The sequence below is a fragment of the Haplochromis burtoni genome, unplaced genomic scaffold, assembly GCF_018398535.1.
Source record: "Haplochromis burtoni strain Fernald_Lab_line unplaced genomic scaffold, NCSU_Asbu1 Contig_62, whole genome shotgun sequence".
Taxonomy (NCBI): Eukaryota; Metazoa; Chordata; class Actinopteri; order Cichliformes; family Cichlidae; genus Haplochromis; species Haplochromis burtoni.
The window spans coordinates 465331-480709 of NW_024582423.1; the positions used below are offsets into that span (position 1 = coordinate 465331).

At 41.1% G+C, this 15379-nt stretch overlaps 1 protein-coding gene across 1 annotated transcript in view; it reads right to left on the bottom strand.

The window, feature by feature from the left end:
• Nucleotides 1–221: 221 nt before the first annotated feature.
• cemip2 (cell migration inducing hyaluronidase 2) overlaps nucleotides 222–15379 on the bottom strand; it is a 34700-nt gene continuing 19542 nt past the window's right edge. Inside the window, exons 9-24 of the mRNA XM_005922638.2 lie at nucleotides 12522–12727; nucleotides 11660–11729; nucleotides 10912–11040; nucleotides 10232–10320; nucleotides 8935–9066; nucleotides 8731–8766; nucleotides 8392–8547; nucleotides 7013–7244; nucleotides 4704–4919; nucleotides 4400–4611; nucleotides 4055–4237; nucleotides 3627–3846; nucleotides 3442–3543; nucleotides 3179–3324; nucleotides 2077–2183; nucleotides 222–1995 (exon numbers count right to left, since the gene is read on the bottom strand). Of these exons, the coding sequence (XP_005922700.1) occupies nucleotides 1796–1995; nucleotides 2077–2183; nucleotides 3179–3324; nucleotides 3442–3543; nucleotides 3627–3846; nucleotides 4055–4237; nucleotides 4400–4611; nucleotides 4704–4919; nucleotides 7013–7244; nucleotides 8392–8547; nucleotides 8731–8766; nucleotides 8935–9066; nucleotides 10232–10320; nucleotides 10912–11040; nucleotides 11660–11729; nucleotides 12522–12727 (2436 nt within the window). The 3' untranslated portion in view covers nucleotides 222–1795. The remainder of the gene's footprint in view (nucleotides 1996–2076; nucleotides 2184–3178; nucleotides 3325–3441; nucleotides 3544–3626; nucleotides 3847–4054; nucleotides 4238–4399; nucleotides 4612–4703; nucleotides 4920–7012; nucleotides 7245–8391; nucleotides 8548–8730; nucleotides 8767–8934; nucleotides 9067–10231; nucleotides 10321–10911; nucleotides 11041–11659; nucleotides 11730–12521; nucleotides 12728–15379) is intronic.

The following is a 15379-nucleotide window of genomic DNA, read 5'->3' on the forward strand; positions in this document are numbered from 1 at the left end:
GGAAAAAGAGTTTGTAATTTCAAACTTATTTTCAGCATATTGAATGTCAAAATGTAGAGTTAAAGGCGAGAATCCTAAAGTCCTAAAAACAAAAACAAAGAGAGACAAACAAATAACACTAGGCTACCCCCAAGTGGTGACGCTGTATAACAGATGCAAAGTCCTGGACCACAGAGCAACAAGAGAGAGGCCATCCGTTAGCTACTGACGCAACCAACATGTGACTTTAAAACAAAACAACTTTATTTGTTTGGCAATTTCATGACAAATTGCAGGAAAGATGTTTTTTCCTAATCTTTTATCAATTAATAAGAAACAAAAACAAATAAAATACACACATTAATGGGAGTCTACTTTCCATTACATGTACAGTTCAATTTCTTATTTACAAAGTTCACCCCTAATCTTAAGAAGAAAAATAAAACAAACAACTCACTTGTGCATCGATGAATCTTCAACTTAAGGAAAAGGCAAAGGGACTGAACCCATTTCTCGGTCTTTTGCTCTTTTTAACAGTACAGTGGTTAAAAGGCAGCGAGGTCATCCCTTCACCTTACATGATCAGACATTTACTCACACAGTCACAACTACTCATCATCGCTCAGTGGGGGAGCCCTGCTCACGGTAAAGATTAAAATAGTCTCAAAATAAAGCCGTGTAACCTTTACAGCTAAAATATGATACTTTTACTGTCACTGCTGTACAGCACGGATACAAACTAGGAAAAAAAAAAATGGAAACGGCAACCTAGAGCTATATGTTACCATGCTGTTTTGGCAATAATGCACATGAATGAGGCAGATGAAAGGTAAAACATTCATTTCTGTTTGAGAAGACAAAACAAAAATAGAGGAAAAGTATTTGTGGCCAACACTTGCCACACCATCACTGTTAAAAGACAAATACAAACATGAGGAGGGGGGGATAAAGTAAGTCTGTAAAGAAATCCATAAAAAGGTGCTTAAAGATCTCAGATGTAGAGCTGCACGAGATTCAGAGGTTTTCCAGTTTAAAGAGAATCTATTGCAACATGTCAAATATAAAAGGAGTCACCTGCACAGAAGTCGGTTATTTTTAAGGGTTTTTTGTACACAAGAAAGGCCAAAAACAGTCAGATTAATTTTACACACAGTATTATTATGCATCTACATGATTATTTCGATAGAATATGGCTTGTTATGGTTATGTTTTAAAGGAGATTTGCAGTATTAATCACCAATGCGACTAAACCACATTAACAACGGTTTTTGGCTTAATACTGCCATTCACATCTCAGAGGCAATGACATTTGTTTTTATCACTTCCTTCGACCTGAGCACATCAAATCCATCTTATTTCGCTTTCACGTCAAATCAAAGTCATTTATTCTCATAATTACATTTTGATCTGTGTATGCAATGAATTGGGTTCTGTGTTCAGAGTCAATTACTGCACAATAAATAGGACAGGTAGGTAGATCTTGCAGGATTACTTTGGGTTTGTTTCTTCTCCTTTGTTACTGTAAAGCTCCATTACGTCACTCTGGCTAGTAAGGCAGGTTGTGTGTATATAAAAAGGAAAGTGCATTGACTTCATGGCCCAAAGGCATACTGACACATACATACACACGCGTACATACACAAAAAAATTCATTCGATTCATAAAAAACCCCACTTTCATTCCTCTTGAAAGCAGTAAACATCTTTGTCATCGTTAATAAATTAAAGGTTCAGCAGTTCACATTCATCAAATGGCTGTGTTTGTGTATCTGTGTGCAACAGCATTACGGCTAGGTAACATGTACAGTTCACATTGGTTATTGTTGTCCTGTGGCTTTTCTCAGAAGCTCTAGGTCTTTGCGTTTTTGAGTTGCAGGTCGCGGACAGCCATACATCTCCAAGCCCAGAGGCAAGTAGCGCTCCTGCAGCCCTAAGACGTCATCGCCTTGTCCAGCCAGTAGTGAAACCCAAAAAGGAGGTGAGGAACTCCCTCGGAAGCCCCAAAGTGCCAGACTCTCTGCAATAAAAGGAGCGGGGGAAAAGGCATGTAAAAGAAATCTAAAATACAGATAGACAGACAAACTAAAGTAGTACTAACCTTTACTATGCAGATCAGGATCTTTGGCCACACCAAGAGAGACCAGATGTGGTGCGATATTGACCAGCTCCCCCGACTGTCCCCGCGTTGCCACGAGGACTATTGACCTGGAGGAAATAAATACTTCTAAAAAAGCCACTCTACAACCATAAGGCATATTATAGTGTCATCCAAAAAAAAGAAAAACCACGTAAACCCAAACCAAAACCCACACAAGGAATTATTAAAATACATTTTACTTGCTGAAAACACTCATTTATATTGCTTTTTCCAAAGTTTAAAACACGCCCTGAATACAGAGGGAAACATTTTACAAAAAATGCTTTGATCTTAGTAATTTATCACCAAATGAAAAAATAGAATATATAATATTTAGTGACGGTCAAATAAATAATGAAGTCAATATTATGTCGAACAATGTCAAAATAGAAACTAAAATTAAAAATGAGTTATGTTGGAAAGCTCATAAAAAACATGTCTAGAACTACATAATTTAATACAAAAGTTCAAATATCTTAAATCAAAAACACTGTATTGTTCCCTAATAGTTCTATGAATTACCTGCTGTGTGATGTTTGGGGGAAACATACAAAACAAAAGCTAATTCAGTTTATTTACACTGCAACAGAAAGCTGAATAATAAATGGACTGGATTATAATGAACTAAACAAAACAGACCATTTATTAAACTACACTGCTTAAAATGTTACAGTTTATTTTCATAGTCTTTTATTAACACTGCACTACAAACTGCATTATCAGTTGTTTGAAGTTAGAGATGAAGAGAAAAGGTTCAAATAAGTCATTAAAAGAGTGATGTCTGTCTGTCAAAGGGGCAAACTTTGGGGAGAGCTATGAGGAGCAATTTAGATTGTGCAGTTTATTCTGTAATTTTTAAAATAATTGTTTCAAGATTTTTTTATTTTGATGAAATCTAGTTACACAAGTGTCTCCGGTGTGGATAATCCCTGTCTGAATCCCAGCGATAGGTTTGATTTCCTGTCAACTTTTATTTTTATGGGAATTTTCTATTTATTGTTCATATTTACGAACTTGATTTGTTTTGTGTATGTATTTATTTATCAGTTTTGCCCTGCCTCACCTGTTTGGTATGTCAGTTTTTAGGTATGTTTCCATCTTTTTATCCACTTTACTAAATGAGGTTTTCTTGGTGACTTTTCCAGAGCAGGCATCCACTGAGACCAGGAAAAACCCCGGCTGTGAGAAGGACATGGTGATCTCATTCACCTTGGGGAATTACAGCAAAGAAATTGGATTAAATTAAACCCCGTTTTAAATCTGAAGTTAAAAACATGAAGATAAAGTGTTTGGGTGTATTTTTATCTGCCTGGCAGTTTTGCTTACAGTGATAAAGGAGACGTTATCTCCTCGCTGCTGCTCTTTAATGCTGAGAGACTTCACTTGAGTCTGGAGGTAGGAGGTCCATGGCTCACTGGAAAACACAAGCTGAGACAGACACGTGTCGATCAGCGGTAGTAGCTTTGGATTTAATTGACCAAATGAAGAGGTCGCTTTAAATGTTAACAAACCTGTTTAGCACCGCAGTCTCTGCAGGGCTGCGTGTTTAGAGCCGGCATAGGCACCACGACTGAGGGAGCCTTGGCGTACTTGGGGTAAGCTTTGGCTGTACAGTTACAGGTCTCTTTGGAGGATGTAGTGGCCGTGATCTTCACTCTTTCACAGCCTTTAACAGAACAGTAGCTGTGACCATCACGACCATGCCGGGCCCGAAGGTAGAGCCACAATAAGCTGGGGATGATGAGAAACAATAAACTTTTAGAAGCTCAGTAGAGTCACCGAGGGATTTAAAAAAAAAAAAAACAAAAAAAAAAAACACAATTGAAATAAAATTGATCTCATTTTTTATTAAAAAACCAAATCTCCTACAGTCATCACATTGCAGTATTTCCAACTGAGAGTTCAAACAAGGAAAAGGAAAAACAATCTTTCATCTCACCCAGCAGTCTGGTCAAAGTAGTACTTCCTCTCCATTGTCTTTTTCTGCAGCTCTGGGAAGGATAACACGGTGCCGTAGTCTGTGATGTCATCAAACGTGTTGCTTTGCCTGTCGTATGTGTCGGACATAATCTGAAAAGTGGTGTCTGACGGATAACAGAGTCCCACCAGCACCCAGTCATCCCTGAGTGAATGAAAGAGCAGTTTGAAAGTGGTTGAAAACATCAGTACACTACCCTTCAATGCAGTGTGTTGCATCCTCACTTGCAGGACATTACAGATATTTCAAGACTTGGACTAGCAGTGGCTGAAGAGGCGAACACACACAGTCATTCTTATTACTCACTTATCAAAGTTAATGAGAGAGAGGACCATTTCTCTGGGCGCAGGCCCACTCCAGTGCAGAGTGTAACTCTTGCTCATCATCAGGATGGGCTGGTACTGCTGGGATGACGCCCCCTGGCTGTTAATCCCCCTCAGTAACAGAGGAGAATTAGGGTATTCATCTCTGCTGATGGATAAACTCAGGCTAGGGGCTCCTTGGGTCTGGATGTACACCTAGAAGAGAGGAGGATATTGTGGAATGTAACAATCACTTTTACATCAGAAGGACAGAACAATACTGAGGTGCAGACTCGAGTGCGCTGTACCTGAGAGTAGCGGCCGCTGCATATCACTCCATTCCACTTCAGGTTTTTCACACAGCCAGGATGTTGGATCAGGTAGTTGTCTGCTCGGCCAACGTAGGTGTCACTGTAGCCTGTCACTGAGCCGTCCACATCGTGAAAGATGGAGGTTTTGTCACCGTCCAGGTTGTTTTCATCAAACCACTCTCCAGGTTGTCCAAAGAATGCCCGAAGATGTACCTGAGGAGTTTATTTGTGTTACTTACTGAGAGGTGATTTTTAATCTAAGTTAAGCAGATACCTGCTAAGTTAAGCAGGTATCTGCTTAACTTTCCATCGTTTCCATAATGATCTTCTCCATCTTCCTGGGACAGCTCACTTTTTTTTTTTTTTTTAATCGAGGTCTGTTTGCACTGCATAAGGACAGGTAATATAACTGCATTATATTTTTTTGGTTTCTTGGCTGTGCATCTTTCAAAGTTTATGTGCCAAACTGAAATCTCCAATCAAGCTACTTGACAAATTAGCCTATTAAAGGTTGCCTTTGGATTTAAAAATAAAAAAAAAAACTGCACTGTACAATGACCCCACAAGAGGGCGCCAGTGATTTACAACAGTTTCTGCACAGGCCTGATTCTGAAAGATGGCTCCTTTCTTCTGTGTTCTGTCTGCCTGAAACGACTCTCGATTCTGTTTCTGCCAGGCCTCTGACCCAAACACACTAACAAGTTAAACAAACTCTTTGAAAACACATCAGATCTAAAGGGTAAAAATCTTCATGCTGGATATCAATGCTGATATAGACTGGGTAATGTGTTAGGAAATACAGGAAAGTTTGATGGAAATACATCCTAACAATCTAATTGAAAAAAAAAAAAAATCATGTAGCAGGCTAGTCCATTTTAACTGCTGCAACTCAAAAGGGTACTCAGTAATTCATATGGTCCCCAGATGCTTGGCTGCATGCCTGAGAAAGTTGGGGCATGCTCCTAATGAGAACACTGATGGTGTCCTGGGGGATCTCCTCCCATATTTGGACCAGGGCATCACTGAGCTCCTGGAATTTTAGCGAGGCGAGCATAGGAATCAGTCAATGGTTTCAGCTCCTTCATCCTTCAGGAACCGCCTGCACACTCTCACCACATGAGGTCGGGAATTGTTGTGCACCAGGAGGAACCCAAGACTCACTGCACCAGCATAGGGTCTGACAATGAGTCCAAGGATTTTATTCTAATACCTAATGGCAGTCAGAGTGCCGTTCTTCAGCCTGTGTGTCCCCTCCAAATGTGCTCAGGGTGAATCTGCTCTCATCTGTGAAAAGCACAGGCCCAAGTGGTGGACCTGACAATCCTGGTATTCTATGGCAAATGCCAGTCAAGCTCTACAGTGCAGGGCTGTGAGCACACGGCAAACTAGGGGGAGTCTGGCCCTCATGTTAACCCCATGAAGGCTATTTCTTATGGTTTGGTCAAAGGCATTCACACCATTGGCTGGAGATTATTTTTTATGGATCTGGCAGTTCTCATCCTGTTCCTCCTTGAACTAATGAGTAGAAACCAGTCCTACTGATGGGTTAAAGACCTTCTACGGCCCTGACCAGCTATCCTAGAGTAACTGCCTGTCTCCTGGAATCTCCTCCATGCTCGTAAGACTGATGGGAGACCAGGGTCCAGGTATCACCTAATGCCACCAGTATTGACAACAACCTCACCCAAATGCAAACTAGTGAAAGAACAGTCAGAAAGATAAAGAAAAAAATGGCAGTGTCTTCGACCTGTAAAACCATTCCTGTGTTGGCAGATGTTTCATTGTTGCACCTCTAGTGCACTTGCTGCTAATTTCATTAACACCAAAGCAGCTGAAAATGTTTTGGTGTTATCTGAAAAACCCTCGTGCTACTTAAGTGACCGGATCAATATCTTAGATGTTTAAGTGGCTTGATGCTATACTCTGATTAAAAAGTGTTCCTTTAATTTTTTTGAAGCAGTCTATTAAAAGATAGTTGTAGGGGTAAATAACAAATAGGAGCAAAGCACAAAAGAGAAAGTGGGCATAAAGTACGGTGCACTGGTTTTAGGTAGAAATAAAGGAAGGACAAGGGAATGAATCGTGTCAGAGAAGGAATATTCACATCTACTGTCTGAATAAACAGATATATCCCTGCTGACCTGGACTGAAAGCAAAGTCTCTGAACAGGTTCAAACACTGCTCAAATATTACACATTCCCTTTGGAAATACAAACACTGGGACAGTGCACCACATTTACAAAAAAGAATAAAAGCTTCAATGTTCTTATGACGTCCCAAGTCAAGTCTCACTGAGCCTTACTTACTGTGGAGTGGAAGCTGAGCTGGGACAGGTTGTTTCGAGGGGTGAGCTGCCAGGTGTTCTTCAAGTTGAATCCCACTGCACTGGTATGACGCGTGGTGTTTTCTGGCGTAGTTCGTTCTGGTGTGGTTGTTGTGCGTTTATTTGTTTCGCTTAAGGGGGCAAAGCCACGAAATGTGCTCTGTGTAAGCCGCACTGGGCCATCGTAGATCTGAAAACCTCGGATTGGGAACGTCCTACGGTGGAGATGATGAGGAATGATAAGATAAGATAAGATAAGATAAGACTTTATTGATCCCACAACGGGGAAATTGCTGGAATATATAAAACCATATAAAACCAGACTGGGGTAAACAGTCATCATTTACATGGGTTACAGGACCATTTTAGTCATGAACTGGCAAAACCCAGCTGTGTTAACATTAGCAATGTAGATGTTACAGTCAGTGCAAGATAGCTGTGATAGCTATTTTAAGAGATGTTTAAAAGAAATCCAGAAAAAATGACCAAACAGAAAAAAAAAAAATGTACTCGTTTCCCCTGGCAAGAAATAACAAGTGTCAGCAGCAACAACGGCAATTAAACCGAGCGAGCCAGATGTCGCAGGGCACTGAAGAGGCCCGTAAAATGATTTTAAAGCTCTACACAGTGGCCACAAACACACTGATTCTTGAAACTCAAATACAGTAATTATTTTCCAGCATCCTACTTAAGCTCCTCTTCTCTTGTATAACAATATCTGTAATAAAAGAGACGGAAAGGGGGGAAAATAAACATGGAGACAGCTGCCAGGAGATCCTTGGGGCATTGCAAAACCAAGAAATTAGGATTTACCACCCTGTCTGATTTGGTATTACAGCAGGACGAGCCTCTTGTGTCACAAATGGTGCTGGGCAGACTGCTCATTAACATCTGGGTTGTTCACTTGTGTCACACCCTACATATATAACCCTCTAACTAGGACTGAAACTGTGACATCTACCTGAAACTAAAGGGAGCTGTGTTAAAGGTCTGAAATGGTGAAGAAAGTTCCCTTTCCTCTTATGCAACCAAATTCAGCATGAGGCATTTCCTTCCTAAGAACTGCTGTGCGTGATGCCACCACCATGTTTTTATAGACTACTTAAATGTCATTTCATTTCACAATCTCACTATCAGCTAAAAGCAGCTGTAACACCTTCATCTGTCCATCTTTTCAACAAGTCTGTTGCCTTGCTGGCTTCTCTCTTCCTTGTTTGTTTTCCCAGCCTACATTTCTTTGGCAGCTCTATTCCCTGAAATTCCTGAGAAAAGTCAAGTTTGATTTGGACTTTTGCCTTAGCACTCCAAATATGTCTTTCCACAATTCATTATTTAATCTTTCACTTATTGCTCTCCCCTCACCTGTTTCTAGGTAGCGTCCTCATCTTTCCGTCAATTCCTCCCACGCCCCAGTATTTATTCTGTCCTCCATTCGTCCCCCTGTTCCGGCTCTCGCCCACAAACAGGGATTGCGTCACCTCCTGGCTGGAGCCTTCATCTTTAGGGTAGCTGCCATCGCTGGAGAACAAGGGATAATAAATAATTAGTTAATTATTAATGCAATCGTTTCTGTACTTTGCAGGAAGAACAGCCACCTTGCTATCATATCACTTACAAAAAGTTAGCCCATCCAGCGGGACGACAATAAAAACAAATAAAGCTTAAAAACACAGTGAAAGAGTGATTTAGACAAGTACACACCTGGCAAAGGACAATCCCACTCCATTGTCGGCAAAGCTGTTCAGAAAAACGAATAAGAGAATAATATGTTAAGACATGTCTTAGAAAAAGTTTTTTTGTTGTGAAGACATCCTTCCTTTATTTTCTCACCCTCTGTTCACTGGAAGACTTGGAGCAAACTGCCAAACCAGCACAAACTGAATCCTAGCTAATGAGATGTCTCACCCAGAGTTCTTGATGATAATGTCTCCACCGCGTATCCACGCCCCCAAGTCGTTGTTCTTGAAGGAGATCAAAGTGTCGATGACAGCTGCCACCCGAGGACGACTAGGGTCGGCATTTTGGTGTGGGCGAAATCTAAAAATAATTCAATAAAAATATTTTGTGACTAAAAATACTTTTCTGATATTTTCCTTGGGATTTTTCGATGACGACATCAGTGTCTTTGTAATTATTCGTGCTTACCACAGTGTCACACCAACCCCACCACTTCCCCATTTTAATTTTAGTACATATGGTACTCGTGAAAGTTAATGCACTAAATAACATGCAAACACACGCAAATTATACATAACTGAATTTAGATTAAAGGTTTAAAACTCCACTGTTGAATTGCTGTGCTCATCTTTAGGTGGCACTATAGGAAGAGGGCATAGTGGCATTAGTCACAAAAGGTTTCTTTCTTCCTGAGAACATAAATGTTCTCAGAAATACTTTTATAGTGTTCAAAAAAAAAAAAAAAAAAAAGGGGGGGAGGCTCGTGTTCCTTTGGCACCCTTGTGGTGGCATTTCAGGGTGTTATTTTTAAAACCTTGTCAAAAGCCAAATCATTGCTCAAGGGATTCTTTTTTACCAACTGTGGAGCTAGATGAAACCTCTGAGAACAACATAAATCGCTGGAGACGTTTTCTAACAACTGTTACCATATCTTGCAAATACACAACACAAACCTCCCCGTGCCTTCTGCACTTGAACAACATTTAAAATCCCTCCCTTCATACTTGTGCACACAGACCACAGTGCGCAGTCTCACTAGACACATTTTTTCCACCTAGCTGAGGGCTGTATTCAGGTAGGCAGCTGCAGAGTGGAAACTATCTGTAAAGTCTTGTTTTCTCTGTCAACACAAATCTGACAGACCTTCCACTAAAATGCAGTAGCACACTATAAAGCCATCTGTCTATCCCCGTCAATGGCTACATCCCAGCTGATATCCAACAGGGAGCTACAAATACCTTAATTCATGCAGTTTGTGACAGTAGCACTAAACAAACAGTAGATAAGTAAACCACAAATACTGAAATATTTACACAGAATAACTATACACTATGACGCATTTGATAACCAACCGCAGACTCTTAAATAGTCTGCTTGGATACTGGATATGTGCCAAAAATCACTTCCAGGTCTATGCATTTGTAACCAGAGTGGTCAACATGCCCTTAGCTGTAATACTAACAGTTATGGAAAACTTAAAGTATCAACAAATCTCTTTGCAGTCTGTGTCTAGACACATACACACCTGGCACTGTTGTCCAAACATAGGTATTCCCGGGGGTCAGCAGCAGTGGCATTGGTGGTCTTCACTCCTTTGTCGATGAACAGCCCTGCCTGGAAGGCATGATTACAATAAAATGCAGTAAAACCACAAGTACAAATGGAGGTTTTCTGCTATAGGGACATAAACAACTCCACTAGTGTATCTTCTGGCGTGGAACCTGATACGTGTTTAAATGTAAAGTTACAGAACGAAGGCTGTACATGTGTCTAAACATACGGATTCGTTTTCCCTGTTAAAATAAATTAAGCCTGTCTGTGTTTTTTTGTACATGGAAACCTGGCCTGTGAGTTGGTCTTGTGGTATAACCGAGGCATAGTCTTAACCTTCATGGCTCCTTCCTCTGTAAGAGAAGCTGGACAAAGAGCTTACAGTTCACCTGCCCGACTTCTGTCATTACAAAACAGAGCACCATTATGGACCCTACTAGTGCGTGTGTGCGTGTGCGTGTGCGTGTGCGTGTGCGTGTGTGTCTATTCCCATTTTCTAGCAATAACTAAGTAATCAAACAGGGATTTATGTGCAATGTCATTTGGAATACAAACACTGTATTTCTCTCCTCCTTGCTAAAGCACAGAGACACAAAGAGACAGCACAGCAAGAACTTGGACTGCATAGTGCACAAAAAGCAAGACTAACAATACCTTAAAGTTGGAGTGTACACGATTGTTGTAAAAAATCCCCAAAGGTGTGAGCTCGGCCTTGGTCTCTGGCACCAGGCCATGGGAGTCACCTGTGGAAGAGCTGTGGAACACAAACCAAATCCCAGCATCCTGGAAGAGGAAGTAGAATAGAGAAACAGAAGATAACCATGACAAACTAGAGGAGTAGGAATTTCATTATCAGCACTGATATACAATCAGCTGGTGGAACATAAAAAAAACAATAACAATAACAACAAGTGCATCTGGGTGAGTGTCACACTATTCTCATGTTGATGACGTCCTGCAGAAAGATTAAAGTTCATAGAAACTTACTGGCTTCTTTAAGTTTGCAGTCCAAAACAAAGAAATACCCCCACTGTTAAGTAGTACACAGCATAGCCCCTGTGGACCTCCGAGCAGTTTGTACCAAAATAAAATTGAGTGATTTCTTTTCTTTCTTTTTTTTTTTTAGCTTTATTATTTAAAGGTCTTACCGATTTATTGCTCCATCTATCAAACACTAAGGACTGTTAAATCCCCTTTTTATTGATGGATAACTTTTTATGAGCATGAAGGTCTTTAATTATATGTAAAGTTCAGGAACACCAAAGCCAGTGTAGCTTTATTTTTTTGCTTTTTTAATAATAGTTAATCTATCAATAAGGAGTAGCCGTTCTACTCTTGGTGACAGGTTTCCTTGCACTACGTGGAAAAAGTTATTTTTCTTTCATAGCTCTGATGTTATTACCTGAGAACCAGCTGCTGCATTACTGATGAGGTTGTTGTTGGGGTTGGCGATCCAGAATGTTGAGACTGCCCTGAAAAACAACCACAAGATTACATACACATGAGTAGACAGAGATATTAAAAAAAAAAAAAAAAAAGGAGTATCTCGTCAGATCATAAAATATGATTAAGAAGAAGAAGACAGACATCAAAGAAACCTGTGAGATTTCCCAAATTCCCTCAATAATCCGCCTCTCCAACATAAACGCTTCACGGGGAAAGCTCAGCCAGCAGACACAGACACACACACGCTATCATGCTCTTGGAAACAGACCTTTCTGTTTCCTCACAAAGGCACTTTTCTTGGTCTTGCTATGACATGAAAACATCCCATGGAGAGGGGATGTTGTTATTGCCTGGATAAAACCACCTTGCCAATATCTCTCTCACACAGACCATCTGTCCCTTCTCAAAATACGTCTGCACCACCACACATGCTCTCTCACGGCTAATGGGTATGATTTGTTCCACTTTTAATCTAAAATGCAGGCATTGCATTTTTAAACATGGAAATCAAATAACCCTTTATATATACCTATACCCTTTATACTCTGTTGGTATAAATAAAAACAAAGATGTTTCAATCCAATGAAAGAACATTTAAAAAAAAAAAAAAAAAAAAAAAAAAAAAAAAAATCACAGTTAACATACAAACACGTATAAAAGATACAAAAAGTGGTTTTATCCCAGTACAAATCTATGATATCTAAGTATTGTGACTAATCAGACATGTTTTTGATGACAGAGTGGAAACGTTATGCTGATGCCGATGTGATTCCTTATATCTGTAACCACAAATGTACATCATCGTCCTGTTCTCTTACTTGCACTCTGTACTGGGCGAGGGAGTATAGCCCTTGTAGACTTTGTCCTTGATGCTGAGGCAGAGGGTCTCATTGCGATCGGTGGGTAAAAGAGTCCCAGGTCGGGTCAGGAGGCCAAGGTTGTGGTAGAAAGTGTTGCGCTGCTCAATCCCATCCTCAAGGAAAAAACAGTGGCCCAAGGTGTCGTAGCCTATAGTGTCCTTGACCTTTCCAGAAATAGAACACAAAACAAAAATTAAGAGGAAAAAACAAAACAAAAGAGCTTGGACAAGAGACTTTTAGACTACTTTGACAATAACAGCAATAGCGATGTTAAGATATAATCAAAGATACCCGTTTTGCATTAGAGCAACAAGCTCCTTCACACATTTCAAACAGGCATATAAAATCTTTTTGTGTCCATCGTCTCCGTCTTTGCAGAAGTTTTTTTTGTTGGTCGTTTTCATTTTGTTATGTTTTGCAATGTGATTCAAACTTATGTCCTGCAGAAAAGAACTGCTGTAAACCAGTTTTAACTGATCCAGGCCAGTTCCATGCAGCCCATTATATGTTCCTTTTCCTGTATTATAAAACGGAATGAAATTTAACACCCCAAAGGAGAAATACAATATGGCCAAAACGCGAGAAGTGCCTGTCTCCTTAAATAGTTAAAATTTCTGAACGATTTTCCTCTTACTGCTGAAGCTTTGGTATGTAGAGAAAGACTGTAGAAGATGGTCAACAGGAGAATACTTACAGGGTCACTTCAGTTTTTCTTGTTTACCTTCTGGTGCCAAGTCAAACAATGACATGCACCATAAATGAACTCAATTTCCTCTGTACAGTTAGGCTCAGAGCTTCAACGATGCGGACTCAAAACAAAATTAAAAACAAACCTGAACCCTTCAGTCACTGACCACATACAGACAGTGTGATTTAGCTGAGCTAAGTTAGTACCTCTGTGTATAGCTACCTTTATCCAACAAGTACAGTGGTGTGAGAAGTGTTTGACCCCTTCCTGATCTCCTACTGTTTTTCATATTTATCACACTTTTGATCACAATTTTTAATATTAGACAAAGATAACCTAAGTAAAAATAAAATGCAGTTTCTAAATGTTGATTTCATTTATTAAAGGAGACAAGTTATCCAAACCTACCTGGTTCTGTGTGACAAAGTAGTTGCCCTCTTTATAATCATGAATTAACTGTGACTAAGTTCAGTTTAACTAAACGCGCTCAAGCATGATTACCGGCAGACCTGTTAGAACCTGTCTGACAAAATGAAACCAGTTAAAAGATCTTGAAAAGCAACACCTCTCTGGGAACTCCCAGGCCCATCTCCCCTCACCACACTCCCTGCCGGTAACTGATGCCCTCAGGGGTCGGTGTGTTGGTGGTTCTTGGTGTCCGGGGCTGGGCGCTCAGGTATGTACCAACTCACCCCCGATGACTACTTGGCGGGGCCTGGTGCCTGTTGCCCGGTCAGGCCTCTTCCGGGGCAAAGGGGGCCCTCGGGCCTCCGGCCTCTGGGCCTGTGGCTCGGTTCACTCTGGCTCAGCTGGCTGCCGGCTGAGCCGGCGGGCACGCCACTGCAGCCCCCTCTGGCTTCTGCTCCGTGGCTACTGGGTGACTCCTCATCTGGGGCTCTCTTCAGCTCTTCCCAGGAGGGGGGCACGGATGCCCCTCCGGTGGTCCTCCTTGGGCTCTCGCACTCTGGATGTCTGGAGCCTGGATCTCCTCCATGCCTGCTTCACGCCCTGGTGGACAGGGCTATGGCTCTCTACATCCTCTAGCACAGCAGTCCCCAACCCCCGGGCCTCAGACCGGTACCGGTCCGTGAGTCGTTTGCTACCGGGCCGCGAGAGTTGAGGCTCGGGTGTGAAGTGTATGGTTTTCAGTGTTATTTTGTTATTGTTTTTATCGTTAACTGTTTTCCTGGGACTTTTCACGTGTGTTATGAATAAATCTTCCTTTTTTCGGTACAGGTAGTAGTTTTATTTTGTTGTATTTATCCGCGACACCTTAAAAGCCGGTCCGTGAAAATATTGTCGGGCATAAACCGGTCCGTGGCACAAAAAAGGTTGGGCACCGCTGCTCTAGCAGACCATTACATGGAGAAACCTTTTGAATACAAGCGCGCTGATCCACACAGGTGTGCACATGGGTGTTCACTGTTCATAGACATAAACTACACCTTTATTGGCTGCTACGTCAAAGCACATTGTGCGCTGTCGGTCCTGCTTGCTACACAACAACATTCAATATTTAGTATTTACTGCTGTTTACACTTAGCTAGATTAATGTGATGGTGTTGTGTTTGCTATGTTGCTCTGTTTCTTTTGCTTGTTTTCTCTCAACAGGTGATCCAGGAGATTTTTTTTCTCTTCTTTCTCTTTTTAAGTGCCCTTTCTCACTGTCCCTCTTCCCTTCTGTTTTTCTTTTCCTTCATCTTTCCTTCTCCCTTTCCTATCCCTCAGTCATGTCTGTCCCATCTGTAACAACTGAAAATAAAATAAAATAAAATAAATAATAGGGGTGCAACGATACTGGTATCGATATTGAACCGTTCGATACAGTGCTTTCGGTTCGGTATACATATGTATGAACAATACAAAATTTGTAATTTATTTTATCAACTTTCCTTCTGACGATGCTGTCTGTGTTGAGCGCTCAGTGAATCTGCGTTCGACTACTCCGCCTAGGCTGCACTGTCCAGCGCAGATCCACTGAGCGTTCAACACAGACAGCATCCTCAGAAGGAAGAGCGCAGGGCAAGCTAGCGAGACAGAAGTTAAGCTCTCCTTGCAACATGGCAAATTGAACCTCCCCCACCCTCATTCAGATCTGGCGTTTGGAATTATTTTGGTTTTCATGTGA